Source organism: Polypterus senegalus, chromosome 2 (genome assembly GCF_016835505.1).
Source record: "Polypterus senegalus isolate Bchr_013 chromosome 2, ASM1683550v1, whole genome shotgun sequence".
In the NCBI taxonomy this organism is placed as follows: Eukaryota; Metazoa; Chordata; class Cladistia; order Polypteriformes; family Polypteridae; genus Polypterus; species Polypterus senegalus.
The window spans coordinates 150,887,953-150,904,766 of record NC_053155.1 but is presented as its reverse complement, the minus strand read 5'-3'; the positions used below and the strand labels follow the sequence as shown (position 1 = coordinate 150,904,766).

Genomic DNA, 16,814 nt, shown 5'->3' with positions numbered 1-16,814 from the left:
GTCCCTAAAGCAGGTGGAGCATGTTGTGTGGCTCCTTTAGTGCTTCTCAGATTCAGCTCTCCTCAGATATGTGGTTTAGTAGATGGTTTGAAGCTGTAGAAGTCTTACCCATTGAATTTAGAAGCTATATTGTCAGTCCATTGGAGGAGTTTGGAGTTTTGACAAGCCAGGTTACTAAACCACACAATAATGCATCTGGTCAGGATACTTTCAATAGTGCACCGATAAAAGTCTACAATGTTTTGTTTCTTATCCCAAAGTCCTTTAGTCTTATTGATTATGCAGGTGGGTCTGATGGACCACGAAAGGCAATTGGTAATTTGATAAAGTGTGGTCCGCAGCTGATTAGTGTTTTAAATGAATAATTGACACATTTGTGTCTTTGTGTGTGTAGCACAGCAAGACTGGTTCCCATACAAGATGCGGGAGCAGATGGCCCGGCACTAAGTGCACAGGTGCGGGATTGCCTGCACCCCTCATTGACACTGAGAACTGCCGATTGCCGCAACTGTGCCACGTTACCATTTAAAATGGGAAGTGTGAGTGCAAGAGAGGAAGAATAAACAAAGGAAAAAAAGGTGGTTGAAGTGACAAGAAAAGAGTCAGGAGTATGAGAGAGAGCTGGTGTGAGGAAAGGAAGCAGACGGATGGGTATTAAGTGCCCCAGGGAGTAGCGTGTTTGGCCAATGCTCAGGATGGGACTGAATGGTTACTCCTGCTGAGCAACCATTGGGCTCAGGAATGTGCTTTCGCTGGGAGGAGCCGACGGACTAGCAGTGGTACAAGCGGAGCAGGGCTCATTGTCTCCCCATGGAATGACGAAGAAGTGGCAATGGGGACACGAGCCAGTGCAAAAGGTTGCCTGCATCAGCTGGTAGACTTTTTCCTTGGTCTGCAAGATCTGGGAAGGGATTAGACAAGGAGGAGTCTATTTGAAGGGTCCCAGAGGCTATTGTTTTTAAAGAAGTTTCCTGCCTGTGTTTTAACCTATGATTTTAATGAATTTATTTATTTAAATTTTAACCTCCACCTCACCTTTGTTTTTATGGTAATTTATTTATGAAACATTTAGAGCACTATACTTTTTGAACACTGTTGTTTGTTTTAATAAAAGCACTTGAGCACTTTTCACCATCCCCTTGCTTTATGTGTGTTTTGCACTAATCTGCCAAGCTCATCTCAGTTATGGTATGACGGTGTCAGGTTCAAGAGGCTCCCAAAATGGAAGAAGGAACAAGGATTTAACCTGCACCATCAACAACAACAACAACAACATTTATTTATATAGCACATTTTCATACAAACAGTAGCTCAAAGTGCTTTACATATTAAAGAATAGAAATAAGTCACCCTCCCCTCACTCTTACTTTTTTACCGTTCATCTAATGATTACACTGAGTATGGCTTTACCAAAATAATCATTGATGGCGAATAAAGTATCTATTATTCATAAAGCTTCAATTGGTGATCTGTCTTTCTCGTTAACCGCATATTTTTCATACGTCTCAAACCAAGGGGATGCGAGGGTAAAATGAATCGGGAAGCGCTGATATATATATATGTATGTGTGTGTATATTTATGTACTGTATATATATATTGACATAGTTTTACTGTGAAATAATGCAAAGAGTACTCTGCGCGTGTTTTAGCCCTAATTTTGGGGTCATCAGGGTACATACTCAGTGCACCGCCTCTCGGGAATCGAACCACGGATGTCGGCGCTAGAGGCGAAGCCTCTTCTATTGTGCCACGCCGTGTGGTTTGTCTATTTGAGAGTATGTAGATCGGGGTATATATATATATACTCGCGCTTCACAGCGAAGAAGTAGTGTGTTAAAGAAGTTATGAAAAAGAAAAGGGAACATTTTAAAAATAGCGTAACATGATTGTCAATATACAGTAATTGTTTTGTGAGTGTTATGAGTATTGCTGTCATCAAGGGTTTGATCATCATTATTTCTTCAATCAGGTTCGTATTTGTAGGATGTGTTGTGTTCAAGTTACATTCCTTGTTTGTCAATCGTTGTAAAGATAACAGGTTTCATTCATCACTCGTTTCTTACTGTATCAATAAACAGCTCATCTTCTTCTTTATCTGCGACCTGACACACTGCATGCACAGGTTTTTTACACTGTCTTCCTTTAGCGGGACATTGACTTTTTCCACCGTGTGCTTTGTTTCCGCAGTAGTTGCACTTATGAATATGCTTTTATGTGTCAGACGCTTCATATTTTTTTGCTGCCTTCTCAATTGTGTAATTCGGTTTTTGTTCAGCACTCTTTGGAACTGTTGCTTTTTGTCTGTGCACTGCGTCAGTTCACATGAGCCGCTCGGTGTACATGCATCGAAGGTTCCCAGCTGTGCTGGTGCCATCTCGTGCAATGTCCATGGCTGTATTTAATGTTAGCTAAGACCCGGCACTTAAAAGTTTCTCTCACAGTTTCGCTGAGTTTGTGCCAAACACCACCCTGACCATCTCATCTTCGTCTGCATAAGCACAGTCCTTCACCCATGAATATTTAGCGGCAGTGTTTCTATTGGATTGCCGCTGACGGACGGCCTTATATGAGCAGGCACTAAATTAAATGGGAGGCGTAACTCCGCCTCCCACGGCCATCAAGCAGACGTCTATTATAGTATATGGACGAAAAAATAGGTTCCCGTTATGACCATTACGCATAGAATTTCGAAATGAAACCTGCTCAACTTTTGTAAATAAGCTGTAAGGAATGAGTCTGCCAAATTTCACCCTTCTACCTACACGGGAAGTTGGAGAATTAGTGATGAGTGAGTGAGTGAGGGCTTTGCCTTTTATTAGTATAGATTATATTATGATTAGATTAGATTATAGATCTTTACTGTCACATACACTGCAAGAGCATAATGAAATTTCTGTGTCACAATTGTGGTGATGTATGAATAAATACAGAAAATAAATAAAAATAGCAGAAGATAAATGAATAAATAAATGTGCATAACAAACAAAGAAATAAATATGGTAAATGAGATAAAAGTTTTAAAAAAACCATAGTTCAATTACACATAAACCAGCAGGTGGGTACAGTACACAGTGTGTAGGATTAGCTTACTGAGTGTTTAGTGACATTATGGCCTGGGAAGATGCTGTCCCTAAAGCAGGTGGAGCATGTTGTGTGGCTCCTTTAGTGCTTCTCAGATTCAGCTCTCCTCAGATATGTGGTTTAGTAGATGGTTTGAAGCTGTAGAAGTCTTACCCATTGAATTTAGAAGCTATATTGTCAGTCCATTGGAGGAGTTTGGAGTTTTGACAAGCCAGGTTACTAAACCACACAATAATGCATCTGGTCAGGATACTTTCAATAGTGCACCGATAAAAGTCTACAATGTTTTGTTTCTTATCCCAAAGTCCTTTAGTCTTATTGATTATGCAGGTAGGTCTGATGGACCACGAAAGGCAATTGGTAATTTGATAAAGTGTGGTCCGCAGCTGATTAGTGTTTTAAATGAATAATTGACACATTTGTGTCTTTGTGTGTGTAGCACAGCAAGACTGGTTCCCATACAAGATGCGGGAGCAGATGGCCCGGCACTAAGTGCACAGGTGCGGGATTGCCTGCACCCCTCATTGACACTGAGAACTGCCGATTGCCGCAACTGTGCCACGTTACCATTTAAAATGGGAAGTGTGAGTGCAAGAGAGGAAGAATAAACAAAGGAAAAAAAGGTGGTTGAAGTGACAAGAAAAGAGTCAGGAGTATGAGAGAGAGCTGGTGTGAGGAAAGGAAGCAGACGGATGGGTATTAAGTGCCCCAGGGAGTAGCGTGTTTGGCCAATGCTCAGGATGGGACTGAATGGTTACTCCTGCTGAGCAACCATTGGGCTCAGGAATGTGCTTTCGCTGGGAGGAGCCGACGGACTAGCAGTGGTACAAGCGGAGCAGGGCTCATTGTCTCCCCATTGAATGACGAAGAAGTGGCAATGGGGACACGAGCCAGTGCAAAAGGTTGCCTGCATCAGCTGGTAGACTTTTCCTTGGTCTGCAAGATCTGGGAAGGGATTAGACAAGGAGGAGTCAATTTGAAGGGTCCCAGAGGCTATTGTTTTTAGTTTCCTGCCTGTGTTTTAACCTATGATTTTAATGAATTTATTTATTTAAATTTTAACCTCCACCTCACCTTTGTTTTTATGGTAATTTATTTATGAAACATTTAGAGCACTATACTTTTTGAACACTGTTGTTTGTTTTAATAAAAGCACTTGAGCACTTTTCACCATCCCCTTGCTTTATGTGTGTTTTGCACTAATCTGCCAAGCTTATCTCAGTTATGGTATGACGGTGTCAGGTTCAAGAGGCTCCCAAAATGGAAGAAGGAACAAGGATTTAACCTGCACCATCAACAACAACAACAACAACATTTATTTATATAGCACATTTTCATACAAACAGTAGCTCAAAGTGCTTTACATATTAAAGAATAGAAAAATGAAAGACATAATTATAAAAAATAAATCAACATTAACATCGAATAAGAGTAAGGTTCAATGGCCAGGGGACAGAAAAACAAAAACTCCAGACGGCTGGAGAAAAATAAAATCTGTAGGGATTCCAGACCATGAGACCGCCCAGTCCCCTCTGGGCATTCTACCTAACATAAATGAAACAGTCCTCTTTGGATTTAGGGTTCTCACGGAAGGGCTTGATGATGATGATGGTCACGTAGACTTCTTCCTTTTAATCCGTCCATCATTGTTGGAGCATCATGAAGCTTTGAGTAGGTGGAGGTGGCGCAGGCCACCACCACAAAGAAACCGGAAAAAGAAACAGAAAAGAGAGTAGGGGTCAGTACCGATTTTAGAGCCACCATGAGTAGTTGTTATGATGAATTTAACATACAGAGTATCAGGATTAAGTTAAATTACGATTAAAATGAAGTTATAAAAAGGCCATGTTAAAGTAATGTGTTTTCAGCAGTGTTTTAAAGTGCTCTACTGTATCAGCCTGGCGAATTCCTATTGGCAGGCTATTCCAGATTTTAGGTGCATAACAGCAGAAGGCCGCCTCACCACTTCTTTTAAGTTTTGTTCTTGGAATTCTAAGGAGACACTCATTTGAGGATCTGAGGTTACGATTTGGAATATAAGGTGTCAGACATTCCGATATATAAGATGGGGCGAGATTATTTAAGGCTTTATAAACCATAAGCAGAATTTTAAAGTCAATTCTGAATGACACAGGTAACCAGTGTAGTGACATCAAAACTGGAGTGATGTGTTCTGATTTTCTTTTCCTAGTTAGGATTCTAGCAGCTGCATTCTGCACTAGTTGCAAACGATTTATATCTTTTTGGGTAGTCCTGAGAGGAGTGCATTACAGTAATCTAGTCGACTGAAAACAAACGCGTGAACTAATTTCTCAGCATCTTTCAGTGATATAAGAGGTCTAACTTTACTTATGTTTCTTAAGTGAAAAATGCTGTCCTAATGATCTGATTAATATGTGATTTAAAATTCAGATTACAGTCAACAATCACCCCTAAGCTTTTTACCTCCGTCTTGACTTTTAATCCTAATGTATCCAGTTTATTTCTAATAGCCTCATTGTATCCATTATTGCTGATCACTAAAATTTCAGTTTTCTCTTTATTTAACTTGAGAAAATTACTATTGATCCATTCTGAGATACTAGTCAGACATTGTGTTAGTGAATCAATAGAATCGGGTCATCAGGTGCTATTGATAAGTACAGCTGTGTGTCATCAGCATAGCTGTGGTAGCTCACGTTGTGCCCTGAGATAATCTGACCTAACGGAAGCATGTAGATTGAGAATAACAGCGGACCCAGGATAGAGCCTTGTGGAACACCATATTGGATATCATGTGTCTTGAGTTGTAATTCCCACAACTAACAAAATATTTTCTCCCTGTCAGGTAGGATTCAAACCAATTTAAGACACTGCCAGAGAGGCCCACCCATTGACTAAGGCGATTTCTAAGAATGTTGTGATCAATGGTGTCAAATGCAGCACTCAGATCTAAGAGGATGAGAACAGATAAATGGCCTCTGTCTGCATTTACCCGCAAGTCATTTACTACTTTAACGAGTGCAGTTTCTGTGCTGTGATTTGTTCTAAAACCTGACTGAAATTTATCAAGAATAGCATGTTTATTTAGGTGGTCATTTAACTGCATAATGACTGCCTTCTCTAGAACTTTACTTAAGAAGGCAGGTTAGAGATGGGTCTAAAATTTTCAAGAGCGAGGGTCAAGATTATGTTTCTTAAGTAGGGGTTTAACTACAGCAGTCTTAAGACAGTCTGGGAAGACCCCAGTATCTAGTGACGAATTTACTATGTCAAGAACATTATCAATTAGCACGCCTGATACTTCTTTGAAAAACCTTGTTGGTATCGGGTCAAGGACGAGGTGGAGGGTTTTAATTGAGATATTATTTTTGTAAATCAGGTAAATCTATCCTAGTGAAAGAGTTTAATTTGTTTATAACAGGATGTTGGGGTTTAGGGGATCCTTAGTGTTGGGGAGATATACTATGTTATTTCTAATATCATTAATTTTTGATTGAAAATACAGCGACAGCCTCACAGGTTTCACTGGAAGCACTTAGGAGGCATTCCTTTGAGCTACCTGGGTTTAGTAGGCGATCAATTGTTGAAAATAAGACTCTAGGATTACTAGCATTGTTATTTATAATCTTGAGAAATAGCAGCGTCTCTCAAGACGGACAGTGTTATTGTATTCTGTTATTTTGACTTTTAATATTTCGTGGTGGATAGTAAGTTTAGTCTTCCTCCATTGACGCTCAGCTCTACGGCATGTTCTCTTTAAATCAGACACTCTTTGGGTCTTCCATGGTATACAATGCTAGAAGATTTTTTCACTGTCTTTTCAGGTGCAACTATGTCAACAGCAGCTCTCACTTTAGAATTAAATCTTTCCACCTTACTATTTACATTGTCCTCGCTATTATAGCTGGCACTATAAACGGACTGATTGCTTAAAATGTTTGTAAGTTTTAAAGCTGCTGCGAATCAAAGAAGCGTTTTTAACAATATGCTTCTCATGAGTGTTTTTATCATTATTTCTATATTAAAAGTAGAAGAAAATGGTCTGATAGACCAATATCAATGATCTGTTTTATATCAACTTTCAGTCCTTTAGTAATCACTAAGTCTAATGTATGACCTGCTTTATGTGTAGGCTGATTTATGAGTTGTCTCAAATCAAAAGAATCCAGGAGGTTCATAAATTCTTTTACTTTTAGATCACACTGATTATCTATATGAAAATTAAAGTCGCCAACTATTAGGAGTGTGTCATAGTTAGTAATTAAAATTGACATTAAGTCAGAGAATTCCTCAAAAAGCGCGTTATATTTAGGAGGTCTATACACGGATAGTACTAGAACTTGAGAATCTCCATGAATAACAACGGCGAGATACTCAAAGGACTTGAACTTACCAAAACTGACATCTTTACATTTTAATCGGCTCGAGTAAATGTTAGCCAATCCGCCCCTTTTCCCTGGCGGTTTGCATGAGTAAAACTGTAATCCGGGCGCAGATTCGATTAAAACTGACGCGCATCTGAATTCAGCCATGTTTCATTTAGTGCAATAAGATCTATTTTTTTATCACTAATAAGATCGTTGATAAAAAACGTTTTGTTAGTTAAAGCTCTAACATTTAATAGTGCCATATTTAATGTTTCGGAGGTGCAGAGATGAGTACTATGTGCGTTATTGTTATTTGGAATAGGAACTAAATTATTATTATTAGCGCTCTCTGTGTATTTTTGTTTAATCTGTGATCTGTTTTATAGTTTTAATACATTGTTCCTCTAAAATAGTGATTTTAATTAGATTATTGGAGTTTATGCCGTATTTCCTAGGTTTTCTACGTGCATTGAGATTGCTTATTACAGTATTAATGGTGTGAACTTTAACGGAAGACTCTATTAAACATTCATCATGTCCTGGCACAGCAGTATTATTTCGGAAGGGGTTAAGAGCAGAGATAGATAGTCAAGAAAAACGAATTACCTTCGATATGTTTTCGGAGAGGACCCGGCGCGAAACTGTTCGGATGCAGGCCATCACGCTTGAAGAGACGCGCCTTTCCAAAAGAGATTCCAATTGTTGATGAAACCGACATCCTTCTTCTTGCAGAAACCCTGTAGCCAGTTGTTCAACCCTAGCAGACGACTGTAGTACTCGTTGGATCGTCTGACGAGAGGTAGTGGACCCGAAACGAAGATCTTTGCCGATGGGGTCCTCTCCTTCGTGTCTCTAATCAAAGCTGCGAAGTCAGCCTTCAGGATTTCTGATTGTCGGTGCCTTATATCGTTTACGCTGGCATGCAAGACAATTGATCCAACTGCCCTCTCCTTGTGTTTCTCGTAGACTGCTGGCGCACGTTTCATTACATCTCGGACACGAGCACCGGGAAAACAAGAAACAAACGATTTTGCATTAGGGCATGCGACATTAAGGTTTCTAACGATGGAATCACCTACCACTAATACATCACCAGGTGCTGAAGGCGAAATGGGGACGCGGAGAGGGTCAAACCGGTTCTGAGATAAAATGCTCGCCTGTGCCGATGGAGGTGCTCTGGCCTTGAACCCCCGCCTGCATAGCTGAAATCCACCGAGGTCAGCAGCGCGCTCCTCGAGGCGCGGGGTGAGGTCGGCACAACGCGGGGTTGATGTTTCGCCGGTTCCAGATGGCAAGGACGGTTTATCCAACAGCCGGGCTTTCAGATTTCTCAGGTATTTCCGTCGGGACAGGAGTTTCTGAATCTTTTCATCAAGTGCTTGGAGTTCCTCAATTACGATTTCAACGCGAGTTACCCCACTGTCGGCCATTTTCTACTTCGTGCCCTAGGAGAAATGAGAGAGAGAGAGAGGTTAGTCAAGGTGGTCGTTAGAGCTTAGTGCTGAGAGAGGGAGAAAGAGAGTCACAGTAATATGGACACCCAGGAACCTGAAATTGCTAACTGTGTGCCTTAGTTCTCTTTGAGGTCAAATATAATGTCCTTTGCTTTGTTGATATTCAGGGAAGGGTTGTTATAATGGCACCACAGTTTTTTTTTACCACCCTCCTGTAAACAGCCTCATCATTGTCACTGATAAAGCCAAACACAGCGATATTGTCTGCAAACATGCTGCTGTTGCCTTATGCTTTGCTATACAGTCCTAGGGAAATTAACTTATAGCAGTGGGCTGAGGCAGCAACTTTGTGTAAGGCCAGTGTTGGCAAGCAAAGTGGAGGAGTTATTTTTTCTAGTCCTCGCTGATTGGGGTCTGTTTGTCAGGAAATCAAACACTCAGGCACAGATGGAACTGCTCAAACCAAGGTCTCTGAGCTTTAGCATCTTTCTGTAGGGCACAATTGTTGTTAGTCATTCAGGCAAGAAACAGCAGATTTCTTTGGTGCAGGCACAGTTGTGGTTTTCCTAAATCACTGTGGCATCGTACGGTAAATACAGGGACAAGATGAAGATGTCAGTGTACACCAGTGACAACTGGGTGATACATTTATTCAGTATGTGGGATGGGATGCTGGCTGGGCCAGTGACTTTGCAGGGGTTTAATCTGTTTAAAGGTTTAACTTACAATGACTCCTTTTACTTCCAGAATGGCTCAACTTGCTGGCAGCACTGGAAACATTGTAAGTGTCTCCAGTTCTGAGCTGCAAGTCTCAAAATGAGTGAAGAAGTCATTCAACTCATCTTGGAGTGAGGTGGGGGTGTTTGTGGGCACAGCTCTTGGAGGTTTGTAGACCTTTCCACAATGGATCACTGGTGCTGAAATCACTTTTCAGCCTGCTTCCAAAGTGAGTTTTTACCTCTTTGGTCGCCCTTCATAGCTTGTACCTGGACCTCTTTTAGCACTCTGTGTCATTTGAATTAAAAGCAGCAGTCCACTCCCTCGGGAACAGCACTGGTCACCCAGGGCTTTTGATTAGGATAGGAGGTTGCAGTATGGATAGACACACACAAATCCATACAGAACCTGACATAGTCCTTCACCTAGTCAGCATATTCACCCAGATTCCCAGAAGAATCTTTGAAGATGGACCAGTCAGTCAAATCTAAACAGTCCTGGAGTATGGATTCATGTTCCAGAGTATAGCATTGTACTTCCTTCTCTGCTAGCCTTGCACACTTAAGTACCTGTTTATAAACAGGCAGTATAAGCCCTGATCCCTGGTTAGACTTGTAGTGTGGCAGTGATCAAATGTCTGTTTGCCCCAAGTGGGGCAAGTCTGGTAGAATGTAGGGAGGACTTTGTTGATTTTGCAAAACAGTTCAAATTTCCTTTGATGACTGAGATCTCTGATTGTCTTTTTTACAAATGCTTGTCTAGTGCAGAAGAGCAATAGTTTCCCATGAAATGTAATCTGCCGTGAGCAACACTGTTTAATCTTTTCCCATGTCTGCTGATGTTTGTTATTGTTCCACTTATATACAGAGGTACAAACAATATCTTCAGGTAAGCTCTTGGATACTGAGGTTTCCTGAAACATCATTTCTAATGTTCAGCAGTGTTTGTCAGGCTTACACAAAAAATGGGGAAAAAAAAGAATAGGACAACTTATAGCGTTTTTTCTTTATTCATTGCCATCTTAACATATCTCATTAAACAGTTTCGCAGATTTTATATTGGAGATTCAGTTTTTGTAATTCTATTATTTCTCTTTGAGAGGATGTTTAATTTTGTGTTCAGCATGATTTGTATTTTCTGCAGGACACAGGACCTGTTTGCTAGGTCACTCATCCAAAGAAGTCGTATCATGTGACCCCACTAGCATGACTCTATTTAAGCCAGTGTTACCCCAGGCTATTTGTCCAAAATTGAGGATATTTTCTAAAACCCATTTGTATGTGATTTTTTTTTATGTTAATAGATTGTTTAGTCTTTTTGGTTTTGAACCTTGAATGTTGTACTGGCTTTTCAGTTCATCTACTTGACTTTTAATTAGCCAATGTGCTCTTCTATTCTCCATCTTTTGGAAGTACAATAACATTACACTTCAGATGTAACCATTTAACATTGTTCACCTTATGACTCTCAGGGATGCTACTATTCTAGCAAAACCTGCTCAAAATGAGCAGTCTGTTAATACAGAAAGTACCAGCAATTTACAATCTAGGCTGCCTCTTAAAGGGAAGCACACATACACTAAACCTCATGTTTGTTCATTTTGTCACCTTGTAGTCTCATAATATTAGGCTCATTAAAAATAAAAAAATCAAGCTTAAAATAGGGCAATATGAACTGTTAGTAGTTGCTTATCTCTGTCATAACAGAACTGTGAAAAAAAAATCTTAACTCCTTTCAGGGTCCACCCTCAAACACCTTTCACATATTAAATGTGACTAACTGCAGTTTGTCTATTGGGCAATGCTAGTTGTTCAAGAAGGCCAGGCAAGTAATATAGGAAATGAAACTGTCTGTGTCTGCCTAGGAATCACTGAGTTATTCACACTTGTGAGTATAAGCATATCTTGACTTTTGATTGTACTTTTTAGTGGTTAAAAATGCAACACATTTTGCAAGACACATTAACTATTGAACTTCATAAGTTCTTATTAGATCTTTTCTTAGAAACAGGTTAAATATTAGATTGCAGTTAGTGTAATGCATGTAAATGCTTTTTCTTTTTTTGATTGAAGTAATTATACAATTTTTCTAAATGTTTGCCTGTAGATATATCAACCTATGTGGCACAAAGCTGGAATAAAAAAAATTGCATGCACTTCATTTTATCCATCAATCAATTTTCTGATCCATATAGTCCAATTTGGAGTGGTGGGTTCTTTTAAAAGCAAGTCAGTGACCAGCCCTGGATGAGGTGCCAGTACATTACAGGACACACTCACTCTGCATGGGTTAGTATCAGGTGACACACCGTATGTTGAATGCGCAAACTGTTTGGCATTTACATATTCAAATGTGTAATGAATAGAGATCAATTCAGGAAAGGCCAAAACCTTGAAAACATTTTTCAAAACAACATTTTTTTTCAAAATTTACATTTTCAAGGTCAAAACCAAACCAAGAATTGTAACCAGAAAATCAGTGACGCATATCCAGAACTTAAATTGTGGCCAAAACACAAAGCAATAATACATGAATCAGAAATTCCAAAACAACAAAGCAAACATTGTTACAAGGTTTTGAGTGAATCCACGGTCTTGGATAAAGTGTCCCAGCACAGAGCTGGTCATGCTGATGATGTCAACAGTGACCAGTGTCACAAGGCAGGAAGGATTCATAGATTCATGCTGCTTATGACAAAATCTAAGCCTGTTATCTGTTTGCTGTAGCAGAAATCTGCTTCTTAATTGGCTAAAGTGGAGTCTGCTGCTATTACCCAATTTCTAGGCCCAATGTGTTGTACATATAGAAATTACCTTCCACACACCACTGCTGTAAATGCAGAAGCTTCTATCTGAATGCGTGTTTGATTTGCATTGGTTCGGCCATTCAGCGGTGACTTGTCTTATTAGCAAGATGTTTTGTCCACAGAAATGCCTCACACTAGATTTTTCTACTTAAATTCTATTGACTGTACTGTGTGAAATTTCAGAAGGGCAGTTGTGTTTTGACATGCTGGAGATACCACATCATTAGCCATACCACAGTCAAAGTGGCTTAGATCACGAGTTTTGTCCATTTTAATCTTTAGCTAAGTAAGAACTGCATTACATCCATTGAACATGTCCACATTCTTTACATATTGAGTGGCAGGCACTTGACTGGTTGTTTGGAAGAGCAAGCTGTTTATGTACACAAGCAAGTGTACTTGATAAAGTGATCAATGAGTATAAGAACTACAGTATTGCCACTTGTGAAATTCAGCCTTCTGTCCTGGACTGAAGAAGAGAATTGTAAGTGCCACTGAAGACCCTGCCCCTATCCTGTATTTCTCATTTATTTTCTCCTGTAATTCCAGTCTCAGCTAAGTATACTTCAGATTTTGCTAAAAGAGATTTCTTCCAAAGACATCAGCCTTTTCCCGTCATAAGTGCAAAAGCGTGCTGTAGATTGATTTAGAACCATAAACTGGTTACTTTTGTGTTTGTTAGTTTCTCCTGTTATTAATCAAGTCCTGTCAACAGTAAATTTAAAGGTTTAAGAGCTTTGACATTTTACCTCCTCCAGCACTGATCAGGGTAAATGAAAACAGATAGGTGTATTTTTTTTATAAACTATAAAAATTAAAATGAGCTAATTTCTTATTTTATTTCTTTTAGGGTGGGTTTGCACAATGGAACAGATTTCTGTTCCCTCTTCAAAGGAGAAGGAATCTTGCCACATTGTCTCCCCCACTATCAGCACAAAACAACCCTTCAGGGGTGTCAGAGGACCAGGTCAGTATTCCTCTTGTTTTACATACTGTGTGTACAAATATCAGGGAAATTAAACTAATACTTTAAATGAAACCACACGTGTTAGCTAAGGTGTGCATGACCAGGGCATGCAGCTTACTTTACTGTAACTAAAACTGAAATTGCAGTATGATAAGTTTGTTTAGTTACCTCTGGTAACCTTTAATTGTTAATACCACAGACAATAAATACAAGGAAGATCTCAAAGTCCATTCATCCATTCTCTTCCGCTTATCCGAGATCGGGTCGCGGGGGCAGCAGCTTGAGGAGAAATTCCCAGACTTCCCTCTCCTCAGCCACTTCTTCTAGCTCTTCCGGAGTAATACCGAGGCGTTTCCAGGCCAGCCGGGAGACATAGTCCCTGCAGCGTGTCCTGGGTCATCCCCAGGGCCTCCTCCTGGTTGGACGTGGCGTCCAGGAGGCATCCTGATCAAATGCCCGAGCTACCTCATCTGACTCCTCTCAATGCAGAGTAGCAGCGGCCTCCTGGATGACTGAGCTTCTCACCTTATCTTTAAGAGAAAGCCCAGAAACCCTGCGGAGGAAACTCATTTCAGCTGCTTGTATTTGCGATCTCGTTCTTTCGGTCACTACCCATAGCTCATGACCATAGGAGAGGGTAGGAACATAGATCGACTGGTAAATTGAGAGCTTTGCCTTATGGCTCAGCTCCTTTTTTACCACGACAGACTGATGCAGAGCCCGCATCACTGTGGACAGCGCACCGATCTGCCTATCGATCTCACGCTCCATTCTTCCCTAACTCGTGAACAAGACCCCGAGATACTTGAACTCCTCCACTTGGGGCAGGATCTCGCCCCCAACCCTGAGAGGGCACTCCACTCTTTTTCGGCTAAGGACCATGGTCTCGGATTTGGAGGTGCTGATTCCCATCCCAGCCACTTCACACTCAGCTGCGAATTGATCCAGAGTGAGCTGAAGATCACGGCCTGACTAAGCAAACAGGACAACATCATCTGCATAAAGCAGTGACCCAATCCTGAGCCCACCAAACCGGCCCCCCTCAACGCCCTGGCTGCGCCTAGAAATTCTGTCCATAAAAGTTATGAACAGAATTGGTGACAAAGGGCAGCCCTGGTGGAGTCCAACTCTCACTGGAAACGGGTTCGACTTACTGCCAGCAATACGGACCAAGCTCTGACACCTGTTGTACAGAGACCGAGCAGCCCTTATCAGTGGGTCCGGTACCCCATACTCCCGGAGCACCCCCCACAGGATTCCCCGAGGGATACGGTCGAACGCCTTTTCCAAGTCAACAAAACACATGTAGACTGGTTGGGCAAACTCCCATGCACCCTCCAGGACCCTGTTAAGGGTGTAGAGCTGGTCCACTGTTCCACGACCAGGACGAAAACCACACTGTTCCTCCCAAATCTGATGTTTGACTGTCTGACTGACCCTCCTCTTCAGGACCCCCAAATAGACTTTTCCAGGGAGGCTGAGGAGTGTGATACCTCTGTAGTTGGAACACCATACCGGTCTGCCAATCCAGAGGCACTGTCCCCAAGGTGCATGCGATGTTGCAGAGGCGTGTCAACCAGGACAGTCCTACATCATCCAGAGCCTTGAGGAACTCCAGGCATATCTCATCCACCCCCGGGGCCCTGCCACCAAGGAGTTTTTTGACCACCTCAGTGACCTCAGTCCCAGAGATGGGGGGAGCCCACCTCCCAAGTCCCCAGACTCTGCTTCCTCATTGGAAGGCATGTTATTGGGATTGAGGAGGTCTTCGAAGTACTCCCCCCATCGACCCACAACGTCCTGAGTCGAAGTCTGCAGCGCACCATCCCCACCATATACAGCGTTGACACTGCACTGCTTCCTCCTCCTGGGATGCCGGACGGTGGACCAGAATCTCCTCGAAGCCATCTGAAAGTTGTTCTCCATGGCCTCCTCAAACTCCTCCCACACCCGAATTTTTGCCTCAGCAACCACCGAAGCCGCATTCCCCTTGGCCTACCGGTACCTTTTAGCTGCATCCAGAGTCCCACAGGACAAAAGGATCCTGTAGGATTCCTTCTTCAGCTTGACGGCATCCCTCACCGCCGTTGTCCACCAACGGGTTCAGGGATTGGTGCCACAACAGGCACCGACCACCTTACGGCCACTGCTTCGGTCAGCCGCCTCAACAATAGAGGCACGGAACATGGCCCATTCGGACTCAATGTCCCCCACCTTCCTCGGGATGTGGTCGAAGTTCTGCCGGTGATGGGAGTTGAAGCTACTTCTGACAGGGGACTCTGCCAGATGTTCCCAGCAGACCCTCACAATACGTTTGGGCCTACCAGGCCTGACTGGCATCCTCCCCCACCATCTAAGCCAACTCACCACCAGGTGGTGATCAGTTGACAGCTCTGCCCCTCTCTTCACCTGAGTGTCTAAGACATGTGGCCGCAAGTCCGATGACATGACCACAAAGTCGATCATCCAACTGAGGCCTAGGGTGTCCTGGTGCCAAGTGCACATATGAACACCCCTATGCTTGAACATGGTGTTTGTTATGGACAATCCGTGATGAGCACAGAAGTCCAATAACAAAACACTGCTCGAGTTCAGATTGGGGGGGCCATTCCTTCCAATCACGCCCTTCCAGGTCTCACTGTCATTGCCCACGTGAGTATTGAAGTCTCCCAGCAGAACGAGGGAGTCCCCAGAAGGTATGCCCTCTAGCACCCACTCCAGGGACTCCAAAAAGTGTGGGTACTCCAGACTGCTGTTTGGTGCATGTGCACAGACAATAGTTAGGACCCGTCCCCCCACCCAAAGGCGGAGGGAGGCTACCCTATTGTCCACCAGGGTAAACCCCAATGAACAGGCTCCAAGTCAGGGGGCAATAAGTATGCCCACACCCACTCCGCGCCTCTCACTGGTGGCAACTTCAGAGTGGTAGAGAGTCCAGCCCCTCTCAAAGAGATTGGTTCCAGAGTCCATGCTGTGCGTCGAGGTGAGCCCGACTATACAGTATCTAGCCAGAACCTCTCGACCTTGCACACTAGCTCAGGCTTCTTCCCCTTCAGAGAGGTGACATTCCATGTCCCAAGAGCCAGCTTCTGTAGCCGAGGATCGGACCACCAAGGACCCTGCCTTCGGCCACCACCCAACTCACACTGCACCCGACTTCCTTGGCCCCTCCCATAGGTGGTGAGCCCATGGGAAGGGGGAACCACGTTGCCTCTTCGGGCTGTGCCCGGCCGAGCCCCATGGGTGCAGGCCTGGCCACCAGGCGCTCGCCATAGAGCCCCACCTACAGGCCTGGCACCAGTGGGGAGCCCCGGTGACCCGCGTCCAGCCGAAGGAAAACGCCATCCAAAGTTTTTATTCTTCATGGGAGGTTTGATGAACCGCATTTTGTCTCATCCCTCACCTAGGACCAGTTTGCCTTGGGTGACTCTACCAGGGG

General features: G+C 42.7%; 1 protein-coding gene across 1 annotated transcript in view; it reads left to right on the top strand.

Annotated features, from left to right (window-relative positions):
* ubac2 (UBA domain containing 2) overlaps window positions 1-16,814 on the top strand; it is a 311,947-nt gene that overhangs the window by 286,970 nt on the left and 8,163 nt on the right. Inside the window, exon 8 of the mRNA XM_039744818.1 lies at window positions 13,259-13,375. Within this exon, the coding sequence (XP_039600752.1) occupies window positions 13,259-13,375 (117 nt within the window). The remainder of the gene's footprint in view (window positions 1-13,258; window positions 13,376-16,814) is intronic.